This window comes from Lampetra planeri, chromosome 19, assembly GCF_965212315.1.
Source record: "Lampetra planeri chromosome 19, kcLamPlan1.2.h2, whole genome shotgun sequence".
Lineage (NCBI taxonomy): Eukaryota > Metazoa > Chordata > Hyperoartia > Petromyzontiformes > Petromyzontidae > Lampetra > Lampetra planeri.
Genome location: NC_136125.1, coordinates 4,434,552 through 4,457,886, shown reverse-complemented (window position 1 = coordinate 4,457,886; position 23,335 = coordinate 4,434,552). Strand labels below are relative to the sequence as shown.

Sequence of the window (23,335 nt, the reverse complement as noted above, 5' to 3'; positions counted from 1 at the left end):
TGTTGATTTGTTTATCACAGCGCAGTAAGTGATGCGCGTGGATACGCGGGGGCTTGGGGTGGCATGAGAACTGGAGGACCCTGTTGGAGAGCCACCATCTGGCTATCACTGCAGGCCGAATGGCAGAAGGCTTCTTTCTCACAGCCCCCGACCAGCCGCCGGACCGCATAATAACATCACCGTCGCGTCTCTGAAGTCCCAGTGCAATAGATACAATACACCTCCGATTCGCACGGTTGGCTACTGCGTACGGTACGAAAGACGTTCAACATACATACGTACGCATACATACTTAATAGTGTACAGCCCTTTACCTGAAGCTGTCTGCCAAGGTTCCAGATCTTATCTCGCGCTGCAAATGATGAACTTACTGTACTACATCTTGAAAGTGTCATATGTCTCGTGAAGAAGTAGGTACATTTTGTTGGATTTATATGGGGACAACATACAAATCATTGCTTGAACCTGTAACAGGCATTGCTATGCTCGTGCCCAACAATAAATTGTCTTGCTGATCGTGTGGCTAGGGTCATAGTGCCGGAAAGAGCATGCATGACTTTGCGAGTGAAGGGGATTGGCTGCAATACGGGTTTGTGTACAGCCACAACAGTGGGTGTTTGGAACGATCACGTGGGTCAGTGAATGTAAAACAAACGTAGAGGTGCATCCATACAATGTCTTGCCCACATCACTGCTGGCTGCAGGGCCCCCATTAGAGAGCCCCTCTGGACGCTAGTTTGACCTCGCTGGGCAGGGGCGTCAATACCCACATTTTACCCCACCACGTGTAAGCTGCCATTGGACTCAGTCAGGGGTCGGCCACCAAAATGACAAGCAGAGCCATTTTTCTTTTATTTTGATGAAGAAACCCCCCCCCCCCCTCATTATTTAAATCGCCGAAATACAATGTGAATGCGAGATGGTCCTTAATCAATAATATCACGACGGAGTCCTTAAAGAGCCGCATGCGGCTTCGGAGCCGATGCATGCCCATGGTAAACTGGACTCCCATGGTCAGCTGGACTTCCATGGTAAGCTGGACTTCCATGGTAAACTGGACTCCCATGGTCAGCTGGACTTCCATGGTAAGCTGGACTTCCATGGTAAACTGGACTTCCATGGTAAGCTGGACTTCCATGGTAAGCTGGACTTCCATGGTAAGCTGGACTTCCACGGTAAGCTGGACTTCCACGGTCAGGGGTCATTAACCAAAATAACAAGAAGAGCCACATTTTTTATTTTCAAATTTGGTATAAAGCTCAACATTTCAAGAGCCGCAATGCAGCCCGTAAAGAGCCGCATGTGGCTCCGAAGCCGCAGGTTGCCGGCCCCTGGACTACATATGTTGGTTGGACAGATGCGGCGGAGGGGAGGGATCGAACCGGCGACCTCTGCATACTGTGTAGCAGACCGAAATAAAGCTCGACACGATTACAGATCTCAGTCCAAATCAATTCCGGACACCCGAACACAGATTTTCCCGGACTGTCCAGGTGGCAACCCGACCCGCATGGCATGGGAAGCTCCTCGCCCAGCAGTGGATTGACAGACTTACTATACACGTCCATGTTTGCGGTGTAAATACTGCCAGACTTCCCAGCCATGTGTTCAGGGTCCGCTTTCATGGGTAGCGTGCACACCCCCGTACCCAGCTGGTGTAATGATTTACACATCAAACATCACTGTCGACACTGATGGCTGGTTGACGTTTACAGCCCCTCTACATAAAACATGATGGAAACTTCAATGACCGCATGTTGTACATGTAGTCCTTAAAAGCACGAGTTGCATCATGTATGTTTTATGTATTTGACACATCTTTTAAGTGTTGTCTATGCAGAGGCATACGGGGAAGATTGTTTTGTAATTTTTGAGTCATTGGTGCTTGTGATGGGGCCCAGTTCTTGTATTGGCCGTGGGATTGCTTTTAATTCTTGCACAAATACTTGTTTCAAACCTCGTTAGTGCTGGCCATTCAGCTTGACGGAAGGTAAAGCGGTAAAGATACATTACTACACATAGGTAAACGAGTTCAACCATCCTGATAATCTTATCAGTTTTACAATGGGGTTTTCCAAAGATTTGAGGCAGTGACTAACACGACAAGCACTTCCTGTCACTGCTCTTGCCGATGCTTCTTTAGTACAGCACGGACGATTACTAGCAAGCGGCGTTCCGTGTTGATGTCGAGGATGCCGAGCCAGTTGACGGCTAAGGGAGCGATGTGGCAATAAAGTTCGAATCCAGGCGGCCACTGGTTTCGAATTTTGGATCTCCCCAACAACTGATAAACGCGCTACCGCAAGGGCCATGTCACCACCGCCTTAATAGGTGCTCGCTAACAATAACACGTTGTCCAGCAGCCTGTTATGGCTGTGCGAGGAATTTTAGTTGACAACGGGTGTTGGTTTTTCGTCTCACATTCCATATTGGTCATATTGTCGTGCAACTAATATTTATTTTGTGGCAGGGCCTGCGGGAAAGTGAACATCCTAATGTGTGGATGTTACGCCGCGATGGCGAGATGTTATCTTCCTTGCCTGGTACGTAGGAGTTGTGGTTTCGACCCCGACCCTGACGCCTGTATATTTGGAATTTGCATGTTCTCCCCGTGGTCGTGTTGACTTTTTCTGGGGGTCCTCTGGATTTTCACTCCACATTTAAAATCGACATGCGTGAAGAGTATTGGGCTGCTAAATAAAATGTCCACGTGATAAGCCACTTACTTCGTCGCGCTATCATTTGTGGCCAGTTCGCTTCTGAAAAAAGAGCTCTAAAGCTCAGTGGGCCTTACCTGTTGAAAGAAAAAAAAATATTGAAAGTTTAAAGTTCGTTTTTTAAAAGGATCCCGCAAAGAGATATCAGAGGAAGTTCTACCGACGTCTGCCTCTGTGGGCCATGTTCTAACGCACGGGGTGATTTCAACGTGTCATGAGAGATCTTCATCTTATGATAGCAATTACACAAGAAAAGAAATACAACAGTGCTTTAACATTGTCGGATTGGCTGCGGGAAGAGATAGCGTCTGGCTTGCTGGTTCAGAGGCAATACTCTGAGCCTCCGAAACGTCGTGATTTTTGTTTTATTTTATTTTCATAAATTTTGATGTTTTACCTACGTGACTTTACCGAAAAAACCTAAGAATATAATACTCTGAGCTGTCGTGTGGGACAACAAGAACACTGCGTCCTTGGACAAGAGATTAACACCCACCCACACCTCTTTGAGTCCGTGACTTTGTGTAAGTTGAAGGCAGCGAATGCTGACGCTACAAGGCCACATACCACTTCGCGGCTTATGAAGCTGTATTCAGCCTATAAAGAACGTAAACTCGTGAACGAGCCCCTTTCAAATAACTGCCTCAACTTTTAAGCGGCTACCTCAGAGGGCCATTTATTGCTGGTTCTTAATTATGAAGGCTGCAAATGTTTCATGAATCTCAAAGGTTGCGCCCGGATTGCGCGCGACGAGCCGTGCCCGTAGAATGGCAGGAATTTTACCTTTTGCAGTAAAAAAAATCATGCTGCATTGCACTGCAGGTTTAAATCTGGAAGACTCAGCACTGTCCGACCGGGTTTTTATTTTATTTGCGAGGCTGTATGAGACAAAAAGGTTTCCAGATATTCTTGTCTCTTGTTCAGTGCGTGGCCAGGAACTCCTGGGTTACAAGTCACACTTGCCGTGTTCCAGCATCTCTAGCTTTGCCGTACATCATAAATATAAACTGCACGCAGGTACGTGACAAACGCCTGTGATTATTGAGTGTAGTACTTTAGTACAATAGAGGTAAAAATATATTTTTTACATTGTGAAAATATCAATGTACTGATGAAATTCGTTGCAATGCAGCAGTCACAAATAGGTAACAATGTGTGTTATTACATGTGAGTCTGTGCTGCTGCTATTCTTTATTCATCAACGCCGGTGGTGGAAATTCCATATTCCTATGGTGGGGGCTAGTCACTGCACAGTACAACTGTTGACTTCCTACAGTGCAGTACTAGTGCACCCAATTCTCGTGACAACTACTAACTAAATTTTTTTGTTTATTTTACCAGGTAAGATGCCACTGAGCAATACAGCTCTTTTTCAGAATCGACTTGGCCACAAATGATAGCCCAACGAAGTGGCTTATCACGTGGAAATGTATATCAGCTAAATTATAGTTGGTACGCAAGGACCCGGGGAAATATCCACGCGACCACGGGGAGAACATGCAAACTCGAAATATACAGCAGGCGTCAGGGTCGAGATCTGACTCACGACATCCTGTATACCAGGCGAGGTAGCTAACATGTCGCCATCGCGGCACCCCTGGACTTTAAGCAGAGTTGATCCTGGTGGGCAGTAGGATGGGTGGCAAGCAGAGGTCGCAAACGGGGTTTGATTCCTTACCCGTACCCGTACCCGGCCGCACCAGGGTCGCAAACGGGTACCCGTACCCGCCCGGGTACGGGTAGCCGGGTATCGGGTAGGGTACGGGTATCGGGTACCCGGTTGCGACCTCTGGTGGCAAGCAGGGCTTGCCAGGTGTTGCAGACCCAGGGCTGTGAGGTTACCAGGGGGTGGCAGTGTCGAGTTCTATTCCCCGTATGTGTGGGGTTTCAGGCACCGTGATTTCCTTCCAAAATACAAATGCAGGAGGGCACTCATCAAAAATTGTGTTGGGATTCGGGTTCTCCTGGGGAAGCAATAAGAAATACTGTAATATAGTATCAACTCTGAAAAACAAAGGGCTGAGTTAACCCAATGAGATACTGTATATGTCAATTTGATCTCAAGCATGTGTCTGCTTCTTTGCACACTTCGGAGTTATTATTGTTTATTGTGAATGGCCACGTGTCTTAATCGTGTTTCATAGCAGCTGGTACACGCTTTTTTAAAAAAAAACTTGTTTCTTAAGGCTCATTGCTTTGTTTTTTGTATCAATTTCAGCGTCATAAAATCGCTCTTCCAAATTGATCTCATCTGTCGTGTATTTTAAACGTAACCCTCCTTTCAATAGCTGTCCCAGATCCAACATACGTATCTCCAGTTCTCCCGTAGCTTTAAACCTTTAAGCACACGGCCTCACAGTGAGTGCATCTTTCATCAGACCCGTAGCGCGGTTCGACGGACGGGCAAGCGAGAGGGTCCAATAAAATCGCGTTGGTCCACTTCGACTCCGTCGTGCATTCAGACCCTCGTGTGAACACGCAATGTCTTCTCGACACGTTTTGCAACGGAGAAACCTCCACCCCCCCCCCCCCCCCCAATGAACTTGCGTGCAATGACCAAGGACGAAGGTGAATTGGCGCGATGGGCCATATAAACGCCGAGGGCTTTCGCGTGTTGCGGTGAAGCGAGCGAGAGGGCGAGCGGAGTTGGGAGTGAGCGCTCCCCTATAAGAAGGGCAACCCGCGTCGTGCTTTCGCGACGTTCAGTTGCCAGGAGCTCGCAAGCAGCCACCATGACCACGCAGCCCACCCAGACGAACATGAACAGCAGCAGCGGCAATGACTCCACCGCCAACATCATCGCCTGCGCCCAGGAGTCGCCAAACTCCACGGCCATCTTTGCGCGTAATGCATCCCACACGCGCTCACCCACCCACCCGCTCAACCGCCCACCCAACCACATGCTCACCCACCCACACGCTCACCCACCCACACGCTCACCCACCCACACGCTCAACCACCCACCCACACGCTCACCCGCCCACCCAACCACCCACACACTGACCCACCCACCCACACGCTCACCCGCCCACCCAACCACATGCTCACCCACCCACACGCTCAACCACCCACCCACACGCTCACCCGCCCACCCAACCACCCACACACTGACCCACCCAACCACATGCTCACCCACCCACACGCTCACCCGCCCACACGCTCAGCCGCCCACCCGCTCAGCCGCCCACACGCTCACCCACCCAACCACAAGCTCATCCACCCACCCACACGCTCACCCACCCACACGCTCACCCACACAACCACCCGCTCACCTATCCAACCACCCGCTCACCAACCCAACCACACGCTCACCCACCCAACCACACTATAGATGAATAGGCTATTAAAGCCATAGCATATACGTGTATCATTACCAGTTATGTGTTGAACATTTCAATTCAATTGCTTTTATTATTATTTAATTTTGCTTTACAATTTGTATATCATGTCAAAAAAACCTATAACTGCTGTAACCAAAAGTAAATAACAACGGAGTGTTTGGCATCCGGCACGGGTGGTGGCCGGGGCAAGGAATTGACTGCACAGAGCTCTCCCCAAGATTATTCCTCGCCTTTAGACCCCCTCCTGAGACTTCACCTAGCCCAGTTTGTCACTTAACCGAAGTAAACTTCCTCGCAGCGTGCGTGTGTTGTGTGTTGGGCTAAACACTCTGTACACTTGTTGTGTGTGGTATGTTCGGAATAAATATACAGGGTGTTTAAAAAAAAATGGAACCAATTTCATTGCAGTACTGCAGTACTGCCTTGGGGAGAGCGTATTTCCCCATCTTGTGATTTTGTAATTTGTGGCTGTCCTTGCAAGTTCAGCGTGAACTACAGGGAACGTCGCGAAGAACTTCATAAATAATTCTGCACGATTGAGCTAAAGATAACAACAAAAACATGGGCCGAAATAAAGGTCTCGTGTGAAACAAGTTGGCTCAGAAGATAATTGTTGGAGGGATGTAACTTTAAACACACAATACATTATGTATGTCGTCCCAATGGTGCTACCTCTGGTCTATATGTACTGTGATGTAGGGCCATTGATCACCCGTGTAATTATTACACTTATCCTTTCAAGGCAGCGTTATTGATTAATGTATCGAGGTTTTTTGTTGTTGTTTGTGCACCATTGCCAACGTAGTATCGCCAAGTAATTTGTGTAACGGTGAAGGTGAAATTAAATCAATTTGATGAAATAGAGGCGAGTTTCAGGGGATTAGTAAAAGCAACTTACCCATGTTGCGAACAAAGCAAGTTTGAAATCAACGCATTCTTACCTGCTCCATATATGTCAACCCATACGATTTTCCCGTATTCTTGTACAGGGAAATTGAGTTTTCAAGTTCATACGGCGTACAGCCGTTTCAGTACGGGCAATTTTTTTGTCTTTGTGTTTCTCACTTTGTAGGATGATGGTTGAGATTTATAAGGGCACGGGGTGACCAATAAGGTCTGAATTGGTCTGTAATAAGGTAGGGCACTGATAAGGGGTTGACAGGTTTGCTTCTATGACATGCATAAAACACAGACGCTGACAAAAACTTTTGGAAAATGCACACAGATGCGTAGAGAGATGCATGCTAGAAAAATCCACTGAGAGACACAAGAGAGGAACTCGGTGTGAGATAACAAATGCAATTTAGAGATATAGTGACTTGAAGAAAAAGTGAGCTTGAGAAAGATATTGCTAGAAGAGAGGGTGGCCAATGGACCAGACTCACGATGGAAGTTCAGCCAAAGAAGGGAACACATCCCAAAAGGACAACCGTTGTGGAGATGGAATGATGACGAGATGAGCTGATGTGCAGCAATGAGACGGATCGTGGAATCGCAAGACCATGTGGGATCATTCGGAGCTGTTAATAATGATGATGACTTGTGTGTGTGTTTACAGTCGTCAAGGGACACACCATCAACATTTTCATGTTCATCATCCTGTCCGTGATGGCGTTATTCTGCGTCATCGTATACATCGAGCGGTCGCTGTACTTCACAAGGAAGCCCATGAACCGTTCCCTCCGCGTTGCCAAGCTGGTGATCACAGGATGTCCCGCGGTACGTTACTCCTCATGCCAGGCCAAGCCCAGCGGTAACGATCGCGTTAGGAATCAATCTCACTTTAGATCGTGCAGAATTTCCCAGCCATCTTTTGCACAATTGGCATTCTTATCAAGTACAAACAATGCAACCTATAAACTTGCACGTTACATGAGCAGGCTACTAAATCCCTTGCTACTCTTGTGTGCTTTACGAAATCATGTTTTGCAATGGCCTCTCAGGATGTACATTGTAAAGATGTGTTTGATAATAAAGGCTCAAAGGAGTTGTTTGCATCAGATGGATGATTCACGGCTTGCTTAGCCCCACACTGCAATGACGTTTGTAATTTCCACCACCAATGTTTTCCCATACGGGATTGCATTTTTAACATTTTTTTGAATTCTAAATATAATTTACCCGGGTGGTGGTGGCGGCATATGCCTCTACTCCAGTGCTGCGTCGTGAAATTACATTTCCGTGGGTGTCGAAGTCGCCACCACACCTATGACAATACAGCAAGTGGATCAATCTAAATCCATTTCCAACTCGTACAGGGATAGAATGTTGCCCAACTTGGGTTTTTCTCCGGGTACTCCGGTTTCCACCCACATGTATAAACGCTCATTAATTGGTCGGTGACGCCTTAATATATAGCGGACCGCAGAGCTTGGGCAATAGTTGGTGCTGGCTCACCGCTTGGCTACCTTTCAGCTTGTCTGTGGCTCCCCATGCCTCCGAGTCGTTCTCTCTCTCTGAGAACGACACTGTGCGGCTCATTATTAGCCTAAGAGATTATTATTGTACAGTATTCAGTATTTGTGTTATTTGTCCAGTGTTTTTTTACAGCACGGATCTCATGATAATTGTGTACACTGCTGCATAATTTAGTTTCTGTGGAGATGATGCATAGATGAGGAATAAAATGGATTTGTTTACTTTTACGAAAATTACCCTGTGATGATTCGGCTAGCCGAGTGAGAGCTCTCCATAAGAATCCAAGTTTTAGTAATACACTTTTTTTTTGTTATATAAACAAACTCTTCACGTTTTTATTTTCATTAACCCATCTGTATTTTAGCATAGTGTATACACTGTAGTTTAGAATACTGTTTTGATACAAACTAAATAATGTGAATATTTACAGAGTGTTGCAATTGTTTTTTTCATACTCTCACTACAATCAGAGCCTTGAGACTTGGCGAGGCTTTAGACTGTGTTGGAAAATAAAGGACATTACCTTTTATAAATGCAGTGAAACCAATTGACTCAACTGAGTGAGGGGTCAATCCCACCCCTCGTATGTCTAGAGACGATAATACTCAAACCACTTTGTGGGGAGTTAACAATGAGTGTCTTATGTGTACCTTCGGCCCCATCATAGGAATGCAGATTTTCCACTATTGGCTTCGGGATGTAAGTTGGAGATTAATACCAGAAGTTTTTTTTCAATACCTTTAGTTGCAATCCTCCTCACTGTAATCGAAAAATAACAGGGAGGTCCCGTGAAATAACAGTTCATTGTCAAGCTCATGATGTCGTATCATTCGTCTAATGAAGTTCGTATTCTATTCGCCGCTGTCCAGGTGATTGCCTCTGGAGCCACCATCGCCATGTGGGTGCCCCGTGCCACGGTTTTCACCGAGTTCCTCTCGTCCGTGTAAGTGTCCCCCCCCCTCCTTACCGATCGCCTTCCTGCGACGCTTCCAGAACAGACCTCATCACAGCCAAGTGTATCACCGATGCCACCACGCCTCGCCAGATCTCGCCGCTGTGGCACAGCCGACGCCCGACATCAGAGGGCCACTCTGAAAGTCTCATCGTCACAAATTGGGCTTTAGCTCATTCCCTTTGGTCACCAACCTATGGGCGCCACCCCAATGCCTCCCTTAGCAACCTGCCCTCCTCCATCGCGCAGGAGTGACGCACCCACCGCCGCCTTTCTCACTCGGACACACGTCGACTACCAACGATGCCGTCGTCTTCCAGTACTCGTGCGACATTACTGTCCTTCAAAGCAAAATATTCATTTTTCGATTTAAAGCTTCTTTCGTGACTGCAGGGATTCATCTTCTTGGTTCTTTTGGTAAAGTCACGTAGAAGGGAAATAATACAATTATAAAAATAAAACAATAAAATACAATTCTCACGACGTTTCGGCCACAACGCAAGCAGCCGTCCCATTTAGACGCTGTCCTCCTGACAGACCTGTTCTTCACCTGAGGACGGCGGCTTGCGTTGTGGCCGAAACGTCGTGAGCATTGTATTTTATTATGTTAAATTTTTGTTATTTTATTATTTCCCTTCTACGTGACTTTACCGAAAGAACCAAGAAAACCAAATATTCATCTTCTCACGCGCTGTTATTCCCCCCTCCCTCCCCGCCAACAGTTACTTTGGCGTTTGCATCTACCTGTTCGTGGAGCTCACCATCGTGTACATGGGCGGCACGAGCTCCATGCTGAGCAAGCTTGAGAACGAGTCCTTTCGCACGAGCACGGGGCCCTGCTGCTGCTGCTGCCTCTGCCTGCCCACCGTGGAGTTCAACAGGTGAGGCCGTCGCACCTGCGCCACTGCTTTTGGCCAAATGGGCGATCCACGTGCGCTGGGCAAGAGGCAGGCAGGGGACCCGGTTGGGTTCAACGCGGGCCCAGAGACGTTGGGAGTTTTGGGACCTCATTTGATATTGCCCCTCACCTACCATCAATGCCAAACAATCAATTGTTATTCGCCTCAGTTTTTCAATTTCGAGATTTTAACATGCCAATTGTAATGCGATTTCAAATCTAAAATGGGCAAAGCTATTTTAACATCGGCACATAACTGGCAGTAATGCACTTTGCGATGCTGCGATTTTAATTGCTGAATCTCACCGAAAGGACACGTATGTATTGTAGCACTCCCGTATTGCGCCTCAACCATTAAAAGCAGTCTGTATGAATCAGTTTACAACGTAGGTTTTCGCGAACAATATTATTCATGATTAAGGTTTTTGGATTACAATTGTAAATGTAGTGGATTTACTCTCCAACACACCAGTGGGCTTAAGTAGTAACTAATTGGCGCGTGTTGTTTACGTGACAAACCTTACTGGCTGTGTCGGGTAGTGGAGGTTTGCGATACATTCATACTTATTCTTGGTTCTTTCGGTAAAGTCACGTAGAAGGAAAAAAAAAGAAAGTAATAAAAATAAAACAATAAAATTCTCACGACGTTTCGATTGCAACACAAGCAATCATCATCGGGTGTGAAAACCACAGAAATAAAGTTTGAAAAAAGTGGCGTTTTTTTTTACTTTAGCACCACGGACAGCAACTGGCTGTGGTTGTCACACCTGATGATGATTGCTTGTGTTGCAATCAAAACGTCGTGAGAATTTTATTGTTTTATTTTATTTTTTTCCCTTCTACGTGACTTTACCGAAAGAACCAAGAATATGAATCCCTACAGTCACGAAAGCTTTAAATCGAAACATTTATACTTACGTGATCTAACCTAAAAACCTTTATTATGAGTCTGTATGTATGTTGAATTTCTTTCTCACCGTACATAGCCAACCGTGCGAATCGGAGGTGCGAGGTACGGGCAACGAACTTAACACAAAAATCAGTTCAGTTTATTTTTGGGGCCTCTCAAACTCAGAGGCCCCAGGCTGCAACCCCTCAAGCCCCCACATGAATCGGGTCCTTTAGAGTGACTTTTTGTGTCTAGTTTGTTTTCATAATTGGTTTTTAACCCTTCTATCTGGCAACAAAACTGACACCTTTTTTACAAGGAGTCATGTTTGCATAGACCACAATGCAGTCATAATGCAAACAAAAAACATAACTCTGATAATGTATGCACTGTCCTTGAAGTTGATTGGTCCACACCCGAGACAGCTTTCCTTAGAGCCTAGTCTCACATGGTGTTGGACCAGATGACGCCAAAAGGCGCACAACTCAAAGACAATGCACCATCAGAGTATGAGAGCTCGGGGTAAGCATTTACACCATTGGAACCTCATTTGCCAGTAATATTTTTTTTTTACTGGCAAATGAAGTTCCAATGGTGTAGTTTGTTGTCCTTCCCCCACACCTCCGATGAGCACGGTTGGCTACGTACGGTTCGAAAGAAGTTCAACATACATAAGTATTCGACAAAGTCCACCGTGTGTCATTCTCCGATGTGTTTTCAGGTCGTGCCGCGATGTTGTTCCGCACGATGTCCGACGTTTCATGCTCCACCTGTCTCATGCTCGCTGACTGCTATTTTAATATGTCCTTTGAGCACAAATTGAACATTCGCTGCGCGTGGGTCATGGCCATGTCTCCTCACAGGATCAATATAAGGATTCTCCGGCAGATCGTCATGTACATTTTATGTTTGCGGCTCATCATTCTCTTCATCGGCAATGTCTTCGTCATCGACGGCCTCATCATCCCGGGCAAAGTGAGTGGATGGCACTGTATTCAGACCTACATTCTTTATACAGAACTGAGCAGATTACCCTTAATGTGTTTAAAAATGAATCATTCAATCTTTATTTTATCTGCCAATATTTCCCTGAATAAAGTGGGCACTTAGTGCGCATTACAGCAGAATGGGAGCGGTACAGGGTACATAGAGCAAGAATAATACAAAAAGAAACCCATCTCGACCTCGGCATCTAACACCGACTGAGCAAAATAAATTGCAATCGCGCGCAAAATAAGGTGCAACCATGCGCAATGAATAGCATAAGAAAAGTGAGTATTACATCAAATAAATAATAGGTAAAGAAACAAAGTTTTTACCACTCCCCCCCCCCCCCCCTTCATATTATATTTTTTTTCTTTTATAGGAAGGCAAAATGTTACAAGAAGCTGAGTAAGCAGGGACTCCCTTTTTATATTCCTCTTAGGCTGCAGTGCCTCGTCCCGTCACCCACCCTGCGTTTGAATTACAAATGCAGCAATGCTCTGTTCCCTCTGCCATGATATGAGCTGATACGATCATTGTTATGTTGTTTTGCGAAGTCAGTGGTGCATTACATATTTAATGTATTTCAAAAAGAAGTGCAACCGTGGATACCACTTTGACAGATGTGGGTGTTGTTGTATTTAATAAAATAAAAAACGAGTACCCAAACATCAATGTTGTCATACACGCCTGCCTCAGTACTTGCATAATCTATGCATTTTCTACACATAGCTTTTAAAGCTTTGTATAAGTTCAACAGGGTGATGATGTCTGGTCTGCGTCAACTCGCTTCTGTCTGCCCTAGATTGGTTTCATCAACTTGCACACTGACTGTGTACAAGTCGGTGAAACAATTCAAATTCATTGCAGTGACTTTTACGGCAGGCACAACATTGAATAAAAAAAATAGAGCGGACAGCATTGTCTCCTCAAAATGGATTCATGCCTAATGTCTTGAGATGGCCGGCACCGTGGCAGAACGCTTGACACCCAACTGGAAGGTTGTGAGTTCAAATCCCCGTGTAGGGGCCGATTCAGCCCACCCAGTGGTTGTCCGAGGAGAGACTGGCCCCTGCCTTAGAAATGAGGAATTTCCACCACTGGCTCAGTCCTGAAATGGAGACGAGCAGTACCCCAACGCTCGTTTAATTTCTTGGACATTTTCTTTTTAATTAAAATGGCGTCATACAAGTGAGGAATAAAATATACGCGTATCTTCACAGCAAACTGAGATTCGCACGTAAAAAAAAAAGAGTTACGCTGCAGTTAACTTTCGCCAATTTTTACACCAGCACTGCGGTCGTGTCCACACGTTGACTGGAATACGTGCTCGCCACTTGTCGTGCGCACGAGCAGCTGAACGTGGCGAGTCTGGGCTCGTGGGTCATGATGATGCCGTCCCTGCTGACCCTCTTCGCCGTGTGGCCGGTCTCCATGCTGTACTCCCACGTCCGCGATCAGCTCGCCCACACGCACATCCTGCCCAAGTTCATCATCAATCAGGTGCCTGCGGTTTATGCATTTTATTTTGTTTCCTCGAACCTTTTGCCTTCAGATTAGCATGGTTGGCGACGTACGGTGCGAAAGATGTTCGACATACATACATACAGATAATTATCGGCTCAGACCACCCTGTGGGAAGGGCTTAGCGGAGAGACTTCTCGCTGCTTGACTTTCATGCCGCGGTAGTGAGATGTTAACTACCTCGCCTGGTATGCAGGAGGTCGTGGGTTCAATCCCGATCCTGATGCCTGTATATTTGGAGTTTGCGTGTCTCTCCCCATGGTCGTATGGATTTTTCTCCGGGTCCTCCAGTTTTTCCCTCCACATTTAGAAACACGCGTTTAGATGTTTTTTGCTGCTATAAATGTCCACATGATAAGCCACTTCGTTGCGCTATCATTTGTGGTCAGGTCGCTTCTGAAAAAAAACTATATAGCTCAGTGGGCCTTACCAGGTACAATAAAAAGAATTTAGTTTACTTTTGATGCTGTGAATATACGACTCTATATCAGAGCTACCGATCAAGATAGGAGCCGCCCTTACTACTCGTTCGGGCAGAGATACGCTGATCTTTTGAGAACTATGCCTAAGAGCTCCGCAGTTCAGAGCCTCCTCCATGTCAGCTCTCACGGCTCGGCGCAGTCCATTTCGCCACCTTTTATACTCATTTGATGCTGAAAAGTGTTCAATCTTACTTTGCTTTTCTTTGAAATGTTGGTAAGTCTAAAGCGGTGGACTGCAGTGGCACATGAAGACTAGTGCATGGGAAATCTTGCTCGAGCATGCCGAGATCTTCTTAAAGGATTCACAATTTGCTTCACGATTAAATCACCCACATGCCAAATACCCATTCATGGCAATGACCAAATAATCCAATGCGGGATTCTCATGAAAAAGAGTCTTGAGATGCAATTACGCTTTCATAGGTGAAGGGCATTAATATTGGATTTGGTCAAATGTCCCTATTTAGGACAAATTGGGATGTTTGGATATTCTTTGGTTCTTTCGGTAAAGTCACGTTCTACCTACGTGACTTACCAAGAGAACGAACCAAAGAGTATGTCACGTAGATAGGTTCAAAGAAAATAACAAAAAACTACAAGTCAAGATTGGGATGTTTGGAGCTTGCCAAAAATCCAATTATAGGACCACTGACCGTGGGCAATTGTTATCACTGGCTCTGGCTGCTTTTACGCTTGCCTGTGGTTTACCACACCTCTGTCCGAAAAGTATGCATGTTGCAAATTCGACGATAGTGTTTTGAAATGCAACTTGCATATATGATGCTATATATATGTGTGTATAACGTTATATTATTTCTGGGTTTGATTCCTGATCTAAACCTTTGGTCTGTTTGCTTTCTGGTGTCCCTGTGTGTGCGGCGTACAGGCTGTCCTCATCATCACCACACTGCAGAGCTCCTGCTTAAACTTTGCGGTGCTGTTCGGTGGCATCAAATGTGACGAGTTTCTTCCAGCTCGCAACAAAGGACTCAGTACGTTAACACACGCGCGTGTGAAGACAATAAGGCAGAAAGACGGCTGTTACCTATGTCGTCTTTTCTACATTTAGAGAGCCAAATAATAGTAATTGGGTTACACTACTGTCTTGCCACTGCTGTGTTTATGATAATTAAATTAGTTTGATGACTAAAACTATAGTTTAACTCTTGATGGATTGTTTAAAGAGGTCACCATGGCCAATGCAATTGATGCCGCCATCCTCGCAATTGCTTACTTTCTTCCACACGTGGCCCTCCAAGGTGTACGCTTAGAGCACACCGTGACTAGCTTCAATGTCTTCCCCTTGATCACCAACCTGTGAGTGCCACTCCAATCGTACTACGATTCAAAATCTATGCCTTGAGTTTCCTGGCTGGCTGCTGGCTGGGCTCCTTTCGACCCCAACAAAAACTATGTTGTTGTTGTTAGTGGCTGTGGGCTGTTGCCACTGAAGCTAGCTGGGTAACTGGCTAAATAGGATTTTCCGCGTGACAAATAAGCTTTGAAGTGAATTCAAATGGCAGAAGAAGTGCAGAAGACTTAAAATAATAATAATCTGGATAGCGACACCCAAAAGGTGGGGGTAACGAATACTGGCCACGGTTCATTAAAAATTGCTCTTAACTTTTAAATTTGTGCTTCTCTTGTAATTATTTTGCTAAAATATAATTTAATTCCTAGGGAATATAGAAAAAAACCTCACAATGCATTTGATGAAAAAGAACAAATTCCATTCGGGGGCAAAATATATATTCCCAAACATCACACAATCATAGATTTTTCTTTTAAAGTGGACTTTTTTTTTTATTCCACAAACTTTGTTTTGCCTCGATTACAATGTCTGGGCTGCCTTCCTCCCACAAATGGTCCTTTACTGGCCATGTTCATAAAGATTGTTATCTTTATGAGCTGAGAGAATGTTTAAAGAGTTCTGGCCATATAATAGTCCCGATTGAGAAACGTCTATTTTTGTACCACACTTAGTTATAGATACCTGTTGATGTACGCGCCGACACCTTGCAGATTGAGTCCTGTATATATAGTAATGTAGGCTTTCTTGTGTGTCCTTGAATATATTTTCTTAAGGTGCCAAAATTACGTATCAGAATCCTGCGACATGCAGATAAATTCTCTGCTGTGTCAATAATATTTAGTATATTCTACAATCCTTTGTAGATCTAATTATATACATTGTTTATCTAAGATTATTTTCCATTATCGATTCGCTTCATTGTTGTACTTTTATTTATTTTATTTGTTTTTCTTTTGTCATTTTGCTGATCCTGGTCACTGTCGCAAGTGAGATTTCTCTTGGTCTCCGGAGTTCTCACTTGGTTTAACAAATGAGCTTTACTTTACTTGACTTCATTTTTGTTTGCCTGGGATATCTATTGCAGGCCATCCTTGTGAAAAACTCCGAATGTAATTCACAAATGTTACAATAAAGTAAATACATAGAGAAACAAGAACAATTGTAGTGGCAACTGCACCACTCATTGTGTACACGAAACCTCTCCTCTTTGAAGTCCCTGAATGTCCTGACACTGTTACGAGAGTGCAGTGTTTACTAGGTACCGTAGGCCATTTGAAATGTTAATGAGGCCCTATTTGTCATGTGAATATCAGACAGCCTGTGTTATTTGTTGGTAAGCCTATAGAGTCGATGGCGATTTGGATTGTATAGAGCTTCTAAACGAGGCCTCATCTGAAAGGATCTCCCTGCTCAGATGAGCGACATCTGTTAGTGGCCCTAAGCCAGTTGTACAAATCTCACAACGCATTGTGATGGGTCATTTTCTTTTTAGGATGACAATGCTGGAGGGATAAAGAGCTGAATCGATCGCCCCGTACTGAGATGTGAACTTAAAACCGTCTGATTGTGAGCCAAGCACTCTAACCATAGAGCCACTCGGTCATATTTTTCAATTTTTTTTTTACGTTATTCAGTAAAAGTAATGGGTGTTAATTTCGTTTTTCTGGCTACAATGTCCTTGCAGGGCATCATACATTTCTGGCCAAAACAATACTGCCTAATTGACTATGTATTACATAAATACTTGATTTGGGATGGTGGCTTTTTCACATGAATCCAGCCAGTTGCCCGTATAGATAGATGCTGATATGCTTTGATGCCCTTTGTAGTGGCGATTGTGGAGTTGATGACGATGTATACAATCCAGTGGACCTCACTGCATCGATTGCATTGTCGTTACAGTACTGCACCAGCACCTAATGATCCTGGAGATGTTCATGTTGGCGTTGGTGGCCCGCTTCTACTACAGCAAGACCATTTTAGAGACCACCACAGAAGACGACGCCTGTAAAGTAATTACGCCCTCCCAGCAAATGGAGAAGATGGACGTGTGAGAGGCAATCGGACGTACGTCGAGAGGAAGTCACGTGACATGGTTGGCTTTGGCCCTGGTTGGTGTCCACCTTCTACCCCCACCCCCAGTACCCATTTTGCGGCCCGTTGCCTGGGCCCCTCTGGGGTAGTAGTCCTCGAGTCGGAGTGCAATTGTAGCACCTTCCCACTCGATATATCCGGCACTAATGTCTCGATGCACAGTGGAGTTTTGAATCTGTGTCCGCTGCATTGTAGTTTGGGTAGGCAGACGATCGCCATCTGTAAAATGTAAACTGCTCAGCCTACAATTGTTGGACCAGCCTACCTGACTGCCTTTTCAGATGTATAATCATCTAGATTTGCCATTGCCATAGAACCTCTTCGGAATGTAATTTTACTTGTATGATAAACCAATTATGCAATAAGTCGAACATTCTTGGCCACTTTGTGCAGTTTTATGTAGCATTTTTATATTTGTTCAACTTCTTTTTTTCCCACGGCCATATCACGAAACTGTTTATAAACAAATGACTGCACCTTAAGTATGGTAGATTGTGTGGAATTGGTACAAGTTGGGTCTCGAACTAGAATAGATAATGGAGTTTTTAGAAGTAAGAATTAATAAGCAATTTAAAACATGAACTATGTAATGAATATGTTGGCATTATATTTTGCCCAAGATCTAAATGAGTTATTTATATGGGCCTTTGAAATACAGACATTTAATTGCTCTGTCAATAAAATGTAAAATGCCGTCGAATTAACACATGGGCAGTTTGAGTTCACGATTTACTAAACTTGTCTTATTTAATTCATATTCATGCCATTAATCACTTAAAATGTTTTATGTGATTGATAATATAATGTGAAAACATTTGTATATGCTGTACATAGTAGTTAGGGAAATTATGTGATAATGTAAATGATGTATTAAAAGCAATAAAAGATTGTGTATATTTACCAAAAATTGTGAGACGTATTCCTACTCTTCCCTGTTGCATGTCTACAATAATATTAATGAGTGACCAAATAAATAAAATGCAACATTTGAGTTGAAATTATGCACGCTGGAATTTATAATAGTATAATGTATTGTGTAAATATTTCAATTTATATACTGACCTTATATTGTGCTTTAATTTGTTTGGTATATTTGTAGAGGAGTGAAATGGGGACGTGACGTCAGGTGTGCCGTTCAGTGTGATGACGTCACGTCTCCTAGAGTACTTAAGGGAGACCCCGTGACGAAGGCGGGGTCACTGTGGGAACGGGGAATGGTAGAAGGGTAGAGAGAGAACCAGGGGTAGAGGGATCAAGTGGTGAGTCTGAAGAGAAGCCGGTGGTAGCCGTAGAGGTGCTTCTCTCTCCGGTCGGTGGAGTTGGCAGGGTCCCCGATCCGACACGAGAGAGAGAGACCGGAGCTATCCGGGCTGGGACCAGACAGAGCCAGGGTCGTGTGGCGGGACTCAGTGTAGGACCCCTAACCCGTGGGAAGTTGTATACCCTGGTGTGTGTTGTTGTTATATCCTTGATAAACCTTTGGCGGAAGCCTCTCAACTTACCTGCGTCTCCGAGTGCGTCCGTGGGCACTCCTCAACATATTTAAGATTTTTTTTAATAAATGCGTCAACATGTATTCTATGAAGGCCAGGATAAACAAATGCACACTTGATGATAACGGGTGATGGGTCACTTTAAACAGATGTTTTCTGTTCCTGAAAACTACCGATAGCCAAACACTGACATACACAGCACATTTATAAGCATACAACTCCAAAGATGTGTTCTTCATTATATTTAATGCTGGTCATGCCTGCCGCTGCTTGCCCTGTACTGGGACACTGGTTTTAGTATTTATTTAAAGAGGGCACAAAAAGCGCACCGTGTGAACGTCAAGCATATCAAAAGCCAAAGTGTCCCATGCTCAACTGCGTGCTAAGCAGTGCTGCCAGAGGTGTGGACTCGAGTCATGTGACTTGGACTCGAGTCAGACTCGAGTCATGAATTTGATGACTTGCGACTCGACTTGGACTTGCATAACAATGACTTTGTCCCACCTCTGAGTGCTGCTATCTCTCGGTGACACTGAGCCAGTGGTGGTAATTCCACATTCCGAAGGCAGAGGCCGGTCTGTCCGTGGAACAAGCAACTGCTGACTTCTCACAAAGTGGTCATTTATTTTCTCGACTTCAGAGGGATAATGAGTTCAAATGAGTTCAACTTCTGGTCCTCCAACGATAATGGCTTGAACTCACGACGGGTTTTTTTTCAATCTTTGTGAGTTCGGCGGCACAAACAAAGGGCCACCCTCCCGGATGCCCCAAGGACACGGCCGCTGTAAATCGAGCGCGGTGTCATTCGGACGGGTTATTACAAGGCAAGCGTTAACAGCAAGCGTGACAGTCGCTTGCTTGCACTCATCACGAGCGGAGCGGGTTGGCGGTGGGGTTCACCGTCCTCGGTTTGCATGATGGGGGGGGGAAAGGCGAGGACTTCCGTTTGGTTCTTTGAACAACACGTGTGGACACCACCGCCGATTTGCGTGGTGTGCTGCCGCGTGCCATGCTGCCCGACGAGCCAATAAAAAAAAGTGCCACCACGCTCCTCCAGCGAGTGTGTAGCGCCACCTCGAGGAGGCATGGAGCCTGCAGTGGTAATTCCACATTGCTACTGCGCAGGCCGATCGTTCCAGACGATAGCCACTATTGGTTTCCAACAGAGTAGTGCATTTTTATACAAAAAAAATACAAGTTCCTATCCACAAATGACTCTACAGTAAGATCACTGGACTTATCTTAATAGCAAAGTACAATGAATACATACATTAAGCTAACTTGTAATAGCTGATAATTGGTTTTTTACCCTTTTATCTGGCAACAAAACTGACACCTTTTTTTACAAGGAGTCATGTTTGCATAGACCACAATACCTGCAGTCATAATGCAAACAAAAACATAACTATGATAATGTATGCACTGTCCTTGAAGTTGATTGGTCCATACCCGAGACAGCTTTCCTTAGAGCCTAGTCTCACATGGTGTTAGATCAGATGACGCCAAAAGGCGTCATCTGGTCCAACACCATGTTTATAACTGTAACAGTCAACCCTCTATGCGCAAGTTCTGGAATTGCGAATTTCGCACATTTGCCAGTTACTAAATGTATCTCAATTCCCTATTCGCGACCCGCCGGACTCCATTGTTCGTGAAAGTACGCAGTGCCTACAGACCGCCGACACGGGGGTGGTGCGTGCAGAATGTTGTTACATTTGAAACGGTCTGCGAAGATTCGGCAAGGCCCCGCGCGGCTTCCCGCTGAGTCCTCAGTCTCGCTGTAAATCCGCTCTGAACTTGCTATTACATGTTGGTATAAACTAGTCGACTGCGAGGCTCATTAAAGAGAACGCGGTTTGCATACAGGGAAAGTGTTGCGGCTGGCGCTCTCCAGAGTGCTAGAATAATGATAACAAATGTGCGTTGTTATCAACACCTGCATGTCCCGAGAAGTCATCCTCCGTTACCACCGCCTCAATCGTCGTCAAATCATCATCATCAAAGGTAATACAAAATACACATTGTTATTTATAATGTATTTATTGTAGTAATTTGATTCAACATTTACCATTTCTCCACTATGTTCACTCGTATAAGGAACGTAACCCCATTTTCCGATTGAAGTGAGGTTTCTCCATTCGCGAATTCTGCATTCGTGGAGCATTTTCAAGAACCTAACCCTCGCGCGGATACAGAGGGTTTACTGTAATTGCAATTTGTATTACACAATGTAAACATTGGTTTAACTCTGGTTTGTGTTATTGATTGCTGTAATGTATTTACAGCCATACACGTCATGTGATCTTGAACGACAGGTATATCAATGTACCTTAGGTGATGACATGAATCAGAAACATGTAATACTGACAAAATGAGGAGAAAATACGAAAAGTGTAGCACGAATGGATATATATGCTTGGAATTACACTGGGAGATGGAAGGAACTCTGGGATCAGTGAACAAATATAAATTAGAGACATCATATTGACCGAAATAAGGAAAGTAACCGGGCTTGGATAGGACACATTTCTAGAAAGGATGATAGCCAACTGATGAGACTGGTGACAGAAGGGTAACCGTCGGATCGAGCCTGCCTGAGAGGACAACCAGTTCTTGCGCAATAGCGAAATGGATTGTGACAAATCCGGATCATGAAGGAAAGATGATGATGATTTGAGGTTGCCTTCATCCAGCAGTGGATAGAAATTAACTGATGAAAATAATTATTCAAACTAGGTGGAAGCACATTGAAAGAATTGATCTCTTGTTCGAGGAAGACCGCGGGAAATGGACCAGCGATTATGGATATCGTGACACATCAACACAACAAGAACACGTTACACAATTTACAGGAATGTGAAATTTGCCTATCTAAGGCCATGTAAAGCCAGAATGTAAAGTAAGACTATGTACGTTGTATATATTTACTGGCAGACAGATACATGAACTCAGGAAGGTTAAGAGGACACGGCGTGGTTGGTAATGACTACAATAAAGTTATTGCATTATCTTTGCCCTGATGCTCCACATAGATGCAACATGATTTATGCCACTAGTAGTGGAAATGGGGGCTGTAAAGGGGCAGATTAAATGCAATGATAAAGGTGATTGTGATAAGAAACTGATAAGTGATAAGTCTATCCTTACAACCCATTATTAGCACCATAACGCCAAGGCACCTAAAGTCATGGTTTGAACTTTAATCCCACCCGGTGGTCAGAGGTAAAGCTCGTTGCATAAGTGGCGTGGGCATTTAAACTCAGCAGACAACACTTTTACCAAAGTAAACAAGAAGGGGTGAAAGTCACATCATCGACGTGGTCATCATGTGGACGGTACCACTGTCGTACAACAACATATATGCCAGGGGAATGTGGAATTTACGCCAATGGCTCAGGTCCACCAATAGGGATGAGCACCAATCCATGTCTGGAGCAGGAAAATAGGGTGATATTCGTTTTCTTTAAGTTATGTTGTTTTTTTAGTTGTCTTCACGTGCTTTACGTGACTATTTTTTGCTAATATTTATCTTAACCTTGCAGCCTTCTTGCGTCAATCATTATCTGTGCTTTGTTTCTATTGGTTGGTATAATGACTATGTTACCTGCAAATCTGAGATTGTGAATATTTTTGGTTTACACGTGTTTATGCCTTTAATTCTCAAATCCAATTTTTTTAAAAGACCCCTCCAAATGCCGCTGTGAATAACTTCTGTGAAAGAGTGTCCGATTGTCCAACGAGGCTTCTCAATCTGTGTCGGTGTATTCTTCACACTTTCTCAGTGTAGCTGTTATTTTTTTCTAAATGGTTATTATCCCCATGGTTGTTTTACGTAGTCCGCAATTGGCGAGGGCTTGCATAATTACATCTATTTCCACGACGAAAAATGGCTTTTTTGTGGGCAGCAAGGCTGGCGCTAGGGTGACACTGGGCTACGTCCTGCACCACCAAATGCCCTTTTGGGCCAACAAATCCCTTTTTGGGCCACAAAATGCCCTTTTGGGCCACCCATGTTCACTTTCCTTCGCTGTAACGTCACTGCCTTTTTGGTTTGCATATTGACCACAAGTATTGTGGTTAATGCAGACATGATTCCTTGTAAAAGGTTTCAGTTTGGTGTTTTAACAACTTAACACCTGTTTTGTTGCCAGATAAAAGGGGAAAAACCTATTCTCATATTTTGATACTGGCAAAGGAGGTCCCATGATGTAACGTCACCGTTTATGGTCGT

At 44.6% G+C, this 23,335-nt stretch overlaps 1 protein-coding gene across 2 annotated transcripts; it reads left to right on the top strand.

Annotated features, from left to right (window-relative positions):
- The first annotated feature begins 5,358 nt into the window (after window positions 1-5,358).
- On the top strand, window positions 5,359-18,609 carry LOC144723971 (organic solute transporter subunit alpha-like). 2 transcript variants are annotated; one of them, XM_078602780.1, is made up of 8 exons: window positions 5,359-5,561; window positions 7,617-7,777; window positions 9,346-9,419; window positions 10,151-10,309; window positions 12,079-12,190; window positions 13,556-13,702; window positions 15,092-15,197; window positions 17,420-18,609. In XM_078602780.1, exons 1-8 carry the CDS (start codon window positions 5,450-5,452, stop codon window positions 17,569-17,571), a joined length of 1,023 nt encoding a protein of 340 aa, XP_078458906.1. In that variant the 5' UTR covers window positions 5,359-5,449; the 3' UTR covers window positions 17,572-18,609. The 2 variants fall into 2 exon arrangements, with proteins under 2 accessions (XP_078458906.1, XP_078458907.1); XM_078602781.1 differs by having other exon boundaries at window positions 5,467-5,557; window positions 17,420-17,688.
- Window positions 18,610-23,335: the final 4,726 nt, after the last annotated feature.

Coding starts and splice junctions, on each gene's coding strand:
- LOC144723971 (XM_078602780.1), top strand. CDS start 5,450: ATGACCACGCAGCCCACCCAGACGAACATGAACAGCAGCAGCGGCAAT. Junction 7,778..9,345: donor TGATCACAGGATGTCCCGCG/GTACGTTACTCC, acceptor GCCGCTGTCCAG/GTGATTGCCTCTGGAGCCAC. Junction 15,198..17,419: donor AGCTCGCAACAAAGGACTCA/GTACGTTAACAC, acceptor TTGTCGTTACAG/TACTGCACCAGCACCTAATG.